General features: G+C 41.9%; 1 protein-coding gene across 3 annotated transcripts in view; it reads left to right on the forward strand.

The window, feature by feature from the left end:
• LOC128471095 (collagen alpha-1(V) chain-like) overlaps positions 1–7,450 on the forward strand; it is a 30,288-nt gene extending 22,838 nt beyond the window's left edge. For 2 of the 3 annotated variants that reach the window (XM_053452952.1, XM_053452951.1), the window contains 14 exons: positions 472–930; positions 2,478–2,501; positions 2,852–3,004; positions 3,157–3,195; positions 3,310–3,381; positions 3,489–3,530; positions 3,654–3,681; positions 4,010–4,050; positions 4,361–4,495; positions 4,942–5,001; positions 5,141–5,209; positions 5,829–6,023; positions 6,100–6,215; positions 6,893–7,450. In XM_053452952.1, the coding sequence (XP_053308927.1) occupies positions 472–930; positions 2,478–2,501; positions 2,852–3,004; positions 3,157–3,195; positions 3,310–3,381; positions 3,489–3,530; positions 3,654–3,681; positions 4,010–4,050; positions 4,361–4,495; positions 4,942–5,001; positions 5,141–5,209; positions 5,829–6,023; positions 6,100–6,215; positions 6,893–7,103 (1,644 nt within the window). In that variant the 3' untranslated portion in view covers positions 7,104–7,450. Of the gene's footprint in view, positions 1–471; positions 931–2,477; positions 2,502–2,851; positions 3,005–3,156; positions 3,196–3,309; positions 3,382–3,488; positions 3,531–3,653; positions 3,682–4,009; positions 4,051–4,360; positions 4,496–4,941; positions 5,002–5,140; positions 5,266–5,828; positions 6,024–6,099; positions 6,216–6,892 lie in introns of those variants that run through there. The other variant, XM_053452953.1, reaches the window with a different exon arrangement.
• The last annotated feature ends 568 nt before the right edge of the window (positions 7,451–8,018 follow it).

An 8,018-nucleotide genomic window follows, 5' to 3' on the forward strand; every position in this document is an offset into this window, starting at 1 on the left:
GCCTGCAACCTAAACAACTATGTTTTATTCTTAGCAAGATACCATGTCAATCTACAGCTTACAGGTCTACTATCTGCAGTTGGTCCTAAAAGAGGTTCATTACATACAGTTCACAGGAAAACCATCAACACATAACTCTAGAAGTGCAAGGTTTTGTTCCAGAGTGATTACCCTTGTGTGTGGCTGCCATATTGGCAAAGCAGCCCTGATTTTTATTAGTTACCCAAAGGCCTCATCCTACCTGTTTAGTAATTATTTATATAAATAAAAACATTAGGTAAAGAATTTGAAAGAGATAGCGTGTGCAGATTTTTCCGAATCTGAAAACAATTTAAAACAATTTAGGTAGTTGCATTGTGTTTGGGTGAATTGTAATGTAATAATTTAATAATACTGTACATATCTGTGCTGAGCTTTCACAGGTTTATCTCACATAATAACTTACAACTGTCACCTTACTTTTGCCTGCAGAGCTTCCCTACGTTGATTGGCCCTCCAGGTCCTGATGGCCAGCGTGGACCACCGGGTTTTCCAGGGTCTCCAGGCTCACAAGGACCTGAAGGTCCACAGGGTCCACCAGGTCCTCCTGGACTTCCTGGTTCTCCTGGGCAGCCTGGGAATACTGGGCCAGTTGGACCAAGAGGGGAGGTTGGTCCTGATGGTCTCCCGGGGCAAAGAGGCTTACAAGGACCCCCAGGGACACCTGGTTTTGAAGGCCCTCAAGGATCAGAAGGCAAAAGAGGACCAGAGGGGCCACCTGGACCCCAGGGACTGCAAGGAGTACAAGGACCACAGGGTTATCCTGGCCCAGAGGGGAGTCCTGGCATGATGGGATTACCAGGTTTGCCAGGAATAGATGGACCTCAGGGACCCCCAGGTCAGCAGGGTCCAGAAGGAGCCCCAGGAAAAGAAGGTCCTCCTGGACCAAAGGTAATGATGCTGTTTGAACACATTTTATACACTTGTGCATATTCTGAATTGAATTTGGAACACTGACAGACACCAATCAATGTATTCTCAAATCTTGTTGTGACTTAGTAGCAATCATTGTATACATTGTATATACTTGTGCCACCCAATACCACTGTCCTCGATGGACAGCAATACTTCATAGCAAGTAAGCATTCTGTGTACTAACACAGGGTTAGAAATCCATTGTTAACAGACATTCATGCCCGGTTTAACTTTTATTATCTTTCTCTGCCATTTCATGGTGTAGTATGATATGGTTTAGTTTAACAATGATGTTCTTTGTCCTTATCCGGCTAACCGAAAATACAATGTGTCAGATTTATTAATGGTGTATATATGGGATCATCAGCAGGAACATCTCAGGTGTTTCCATGACAACTGCTCCATATTTATAACTTAAACATTCTGACCAGATCTGGCTTCTAAAATATGTAACATATTCTTAGTCTCACAGTCCTCTTTAGTGCTTATTTCCCTCTTCATTAACATCATGCTAGTGGGTGGCATCATAATTATATGAAATTATCACATTTAGTGGAATATAATATAGAAAAAACCAGGCTGTCCCCGACCAATCAACCCACCCAGTGTTTTATTTTGCACAATTTACGTACAAGTTGTGTACAATGGAGTTGGCCCTGAGACTCTTTAAATATCGGCCCTTTAATGTAGTGACTCATCAGATGTGTTAACCAAATGACTGATACCGGTCCTCATGGAAGTCTTCGTTATTTAAAGATACACTTAATTTAGTACCATGCGTTCAGTGATATCAGACTGCGAATGAATCTCCACCACGTGTAAACCTGAGATTTTGCCACTTAGCCCTGTGACCCTGAGAATAGACCAAAAACCCTGAGAATCCGGGTCAAATCCTGAGCGTTCCCTTGTATTTTATGAGTTCCTTCTAGTGGATAAATAATAGAAGGCAAGCCAACGATTCAAATGGTATATGTTTTGAGGCCATAATGATCCATCGTGTTGTTATCGATGCATAAAGACACAGCTCTTCATATAGGAGATCTAGGTCACTGCCAAACTGCTTAGCTTGTTGGATTGGGGGTGCTGGAGGCACAGTCCCTAAGGGCCAGGACCTAAGTGTCTGTTAAGCGCGTGACTAAAGAAGGAGATCAATAAGGCAATCCAATGCCACCAGCCGGCCCCTTCCGTGCCACCATCTTTCTTCTGAGTACCACCTTTTTAGCACTCGCAGTGCCAGGCAACTTGGCCTGGGCCAGGATACAATTCTATGACTTTCTTACCTCCAGCCAGCTCCAGTAATGGCTCGGCAAACGCTGCTGGCAAAGTTCTGTTATAGATGCATTCATTTGTGTATGAATAATTATACTTTTTAAAGTATAAAAAATATCAAAAATACAGTCATACATTTTGGGTGTGGTGGGCTGGAAAGCCCCATACTTTATTAGACGACAATGCTGTTTTTTTTTTTTAATTGGATTATTCAGGTCTGCAAAGCTGAAATTCTCTTTACATTTCAATTGCAGGGAGAGAAAGGTGACCCAGGAGAGGTGCGTATATAAATACAGAAGAAACTAGTTGTCCTACGCATCATAATAATGTACACTAAAGATTTCCTGCAGATCCCTGAATTAAACAGACCACCCATCTTGGCATATTTACCCCCCTAGTTGTGCTTTCATTGTTGAACAGATTCACACTTGTGTCACTATTAAAAACCGAATGTTGGAAAGGTAACTGGGAAGCTTTTGCAGCACACTGAGTGATCAGTGAGTTGGAACTACCTATGTTACTTTGTCCTGGAGCCTACTCAATACCTGCCTGGGGAGGATAGCAAAATGCTTGCAGGGGATAAGCCCCATTATAAAAATAACCTTTTCATTTTTTCCAAAAACCTAAGGGTTGTACCAGTTGCAATGGAGGTGGTGGATTGGTAGCAGTTGGTCCCCCTGGTCCTGCAGGTCCTCCTGGTCCACCAGGTCCCCCTGGACCTCCAAGTCTAGGCACACAAAGAATGCTTTCTGAAACAAACCTGCCCCCAGCATTCCAAGAGGTGAGTATAAGCTCTTCGGCTTTAGTGCCCCATCGAAATCGACTAGTATCAAAGAGAGAACAAAAAAATAAAAACAGAATAAAAATAAACCAGAAGTGACTGGGGCACGGTGACATTCATTATCAGTAATGTCTGTTGGTTTCTCCTCCTAGGATGACCGGTCAGAAGCGTACGGTTCTGTGGTCTTCTCTGTAAGTGAACATAACACTGGAACGCAATACATGATATTCTTAACAGTAGTTGACAACCTGCATCAGCAATTACAATTTGTGCTAACATTAATAATGTTTTTCTTTTCTATGTAGGGTCTTCCTGGAAGCCCTGGACCTCCAGGGCCTCAAGGACCTCCTGGCCCCCCTGGAGTGGTATATATCAATGTATGTTTTTAGCTTATTTAACTATTCTGTAGTTTTAGGACAATTCTGAACCAAGAGTTACAAATCAATGAAGTAATGCTAATATCGAGTGTCCATCTCGTTTGCAGAGAGTGTACCCTGTCCCACCTCGGCCACACTGCAAGCACACGGTAAACTGGATCTTCACTTCTGTAAACTTTTATGGCTCAAAAGTTTATCTTTAGGGATGGGTATAGGTACTGATACCTCTATAATATAATTACACCAATCCCACTAGTGTTTGTTTTGTATAGGTACCCAAAGAAGACTCAGAGGATAGAGGTAAGATACACTGGTATGCTTCATCTATGTTAACAAAAATGCATATTTTTTAAAAAAATTCTGGGTAATTCAGTTTTTTTTATCTTGTTATTTTTAGTCCATTGTAGTCATAGATGTTTTAACTCCACCAGCCAATCATACCTGCCACCAGCTGCTGCCACTCTCAGAGTGGCTGTTGAGGGACCAAAGGGGCCCAGGGTCCCTAAGCCTGGGCTCAGGGCGGCCCCCTTGGTTGATGGCAGCTCTGCATCTTTCTTTCATTGAGTGTTTTCATACACTTAACCCATTTAATTGTTGTCATTTTTCTTTTTTCTTGATTTTACCATAGGTTCTGTAACAGCTTCTAGTGAATCCAGCACGTACCTTAAGGTGATATCGAACAAACTACTAATGTACACAATTATAATGTTTCTTTAGCTCCTTGTGAGCCAGCTTTCTGTCATGGTTCCTACAGCATGCATCAGCTAACTTATTAATAAAAATGTCAAGAAGCAAAAATATTTAGCCATCTAGGCTAATCTCTTCAGTACTGGAAATGATGTCCACCTGCTTACCGTCAAATGATGGTGACACCAAAATCTATTTTTGTTGAAACGCTGTTTTATAGAAAAATGCTACTTAATCATGGACACCGGATGGAGCCATCTGTGTAATCACATTGCCCTCCCTGTGGTTTCAGGTACATAGTTTGGTTTTCCAGAACCAGAAAGAGATGATTCAAGCTTGGGAGGAGGTTTCAGAAGGCGCCATGGCATATGTGAGGGAGCAGAACAGTGCCTTCTTCAGGACCAGTGTGGGATGGAGCAAGATTATGGTATGTTTCTAACATTTTGTAGAATCAACTAACTCCAATAACCTTTCTTTCCATTCCTCTGCTTAATCTCGCTATAACTCCTGCTGCTGCTCCTATAACTTCACCCTATAACTGGTCATATATATCCTCATGTATTTTAAATGTTCCATACATCTTCTCTTTATATTTTTTGCTATCCATCCTTACATAATATCACTCCACGGAAACCCTCTTGTAACCATGTAGATCCTCGAAGTTCGTTAACCCTCAATTTTACAAGTCTGTGGGCCCAACCAAGTCTGCACCATTAATGCTTCCAGCCGTTGTTGGCTTGTCTGGATTCTTTCTTGATGCCCAAGACCGGGACGGGTCCTCACTGTGTAAATCCAACAATGAACTATTTGGCATCTCTGTGGTCATGTCTCTTCTTATGGTTCCATGACCCCTTATTTTGTTGTGTGTTTTAGTTGCAGGATTCTGAGTCCAGTTTCCCAGCTGATGAGCCATTTGTGCCAGAGGAACCTACAGTCAGTATAAAGATATATTTTCTGATAGTTTGGGAAGCCATGGCATTGTATTTAACTCAATCATTTGCTCTCACTCTATCCATCTCTATCAATGTCCTGATCGTCTGACCCCATTTATTTCGACCCCATTTGTTTGCAGGATGAGGAATATCCAGATCGTGTTCAGGTTGTTCCAGCTCCACAGAATGCCAACGTCCGAATGCCTTCTGTAAGAAAACTGTTACTATGGTGTGTCTTAAGAAGGGGCCACACAGTGCCTCCTTGGTGTGTAAATGGTCTTCTAGGTCCAATGTATACTTCAGCAGTTCAATAATAGTGGGACGCATTTTTTGGGGGGGTTGGTTGGCCGTGAAGAGAATTTGATTATATGATATTAAGCGTCATTTAGAGAAAGAAGAAAAGTGCCATTCCAGTAAACACATTGATTTAATCAGGCATTATTATCAAAATACGTATGAGGGTCCACATGTCTTTAGTAAGGTCTGGCATTCTTTATGAAGACGGATTGCTATACATTAATCTCTGGACACGTTGTACATGTTCTGCGCAGGACTTAGCTCACTAACATGTTCTGAGTGTAATCCATTTATAAATATTTTTTTGCTTTGTTTTTCCTCAATGGCTGCCTTTCTGTACAATATCACTTTTTGGACATCTACAGTACATGTCCTTTATTGGTGATAACTTTGTTTTGCTCTGTTGATTTCATCCCAATATGTGCGTCCTGATCTCCAGCTCTTATGATATATCTCCTCCCGATGCCTTCTCCTCTGTATCCCTAGCATTGTCGTCATGCGTACTTATTTCCATCTCTTGTCGAACGATAGCTCCGTCTGGTGGCTCTCAATGTCCCACTCTCTGGGGATATGAGTGGGATTCGGGGAGCTGACCTGCAGTGCTACCGTCAAGCCCAGGAGATGTCTCTCTACGGTACTTTCAGAGCCATCCTAGCTTTATCAAGCCAGTCCCTTTCCAGCATAGTAAAGAAGACGGACCGTGGCCTACCCGTAGTGAACCTAAGGGTGAGCACCTATTCTTACAAAACATTCAGTCCATGTTAAATGTCAAATACGCACCTAATGAATGTCTATACTTTAGGGTGAGGTTCTTTCGAGGAGCTGGGATTCCCTCCTGGATAGAAAGTCTGTTTCTCTTAAAGCCGGCGTGCCTATTTACTCATTCAATGGCAGGAACATCCTTACTGACCCCCTATGGTGAGCATATTGTGCTTGATTCTTCAGTCTTCCATCACTCCAAGCCAAATGTTATCATCCTGCATGTTTGAAATGTTCTAACCCATATCATCTAAAATTTTACATATTATTCTGAATATTACTGTATATTCATTCAATGTATCATTCAAGTTGATACACAAGGTAAAAGAGTCATTACTGGCCAAGAACTTACCTAGGAACGTCCCAGGGAAGTCTACCTGCGGGTCACCCTCTTTTGGGCATGGGGATTTGTTATTTCCCTGCCTAAAGATTAAAGGAACTGACCCCTGGAAGCAGCATTTAACCCAGAGACAGAGGAGTAAGGGCATCACGATCAAGGGAAAAGAATAGAGAGCACTTTCTGCATCCATATTATAATTTATGGGAAATGGGCACCAGAGAGCTTGGCTTGCTTAAAGACAGCTTTTAGATTTTTTTCAGAATTTTTGTTGATTTTTTTTTTACCTCTCTGAATTCGGTAGGCTGAGGATGCTTTCATTGCCGGGATAGCTGAGAGAAGGAAACATTGTGTTAAAGCTGAGATATTTGAGATATTTGTATGCCCATCACTAACAAGTTCCACACATTTACCCCCTCCATTTAACCCCCGTCTTTTCGTTGTCTAGTTTCCTCCCTTACATCCTCATCACCACCCAATTTTGTTTTCTCACTTCCAGGCCTCAAAAGGCATTCTGGCATGGCACCAGTCAGATGGGGAACCCTGTCCGTCATAGAAACTGCGGGGAATGGAGAAGTCACACAAATACCGAAGGACTGGGATCCGAAATCACTGGAAGATGGCTCATGGACAGTGATTCCTACAGCTGCTCTCAGACGTTAGCTGTTCTGTGCATTGAAATAGCTTTCCCTTATCACTATATGTGGTGATCAAAGATCACGTGCATGGAATTGCTCAGGACAGACATCCAACAGGGCATTCTTGTCTTCTCCTGCACACTAGACTCAAGGAGTAGTTGTAGACTCAACGTGTAGTTGGGTGGCCTTCAAGGATATTATATCAGTTGGCATTATATTTCTTACAGTTACATACTAGCTTTGTATTTTATATTATTATATTTGGCTGTATATGCAGATTATTTCCTAATTTAAATGTAAGAAAATGATTTGTTTTGGTTATAAACAGCGCTTAAAATCGGTAACCATGGATCTTTGAAAACAGGACCTCACTTTGACCTCTAAATACCCTTTAAATGAAATAAAAACCTATTGTTTTACTTTATTGTCGAGATATTAGAGATTCTCTGCATTGCTATTTTTGCTATGCAGGGAATGAATATTCAAAATGTTTTTTAAATTGTAAATACTGCCTGAAACGTAACAATATTGCGGTTCTCCAAATGTACAGATCCCTACGCAAGGTATAAAGGAAACCTAAACTAGCTGGCATTCCATAGGCATTCTATGCATTGAGGTGCCATGTCTCATTTATGTCCGCTTACACCTCCAAAACCAAGGCGCTCCCCTTTCTGGGGGTTACTTCTGTCTGTACGAGATACCTATCAGTCTGCAGTGTGCATGTATGTGCTCTGATGCGCATGCACAAGCATTGAGAGCACATATTTACACTTCAGCGTTTATAGAAATTCTGCAGGACAGATCTTTTTTCTCTCCATGTAAGTCAAATTGTTATTTTATATACTACTTGTTATTATGACCGCTGGGTACACCCGTCAGTTCTTTGTTGCTTCCTCCCGGAACCGCAAGGGTTAACCGCTTCCAGCACTAGACGATACTAGCGAGGAAAGGATCAGGAACTGGCTCGGTATCCTCGATGCAATAGCA

The sequence above is a fragment of the Spea bombifrons genome, chromosome 13 (genome assembly GCF_027358695.1).
Source record: "Spea bombifrons isolate aSpeBom1 chromosome 13, aSpeBom1.2.pri, whole genome shotgun sequence".
Taxonomy (NCBI): domain Eukaryota; kingdom Metazoa; phylum Chordata; class Amphibia; order Anura; family Pelobatidae; genus Spea; species Spea bombifrons.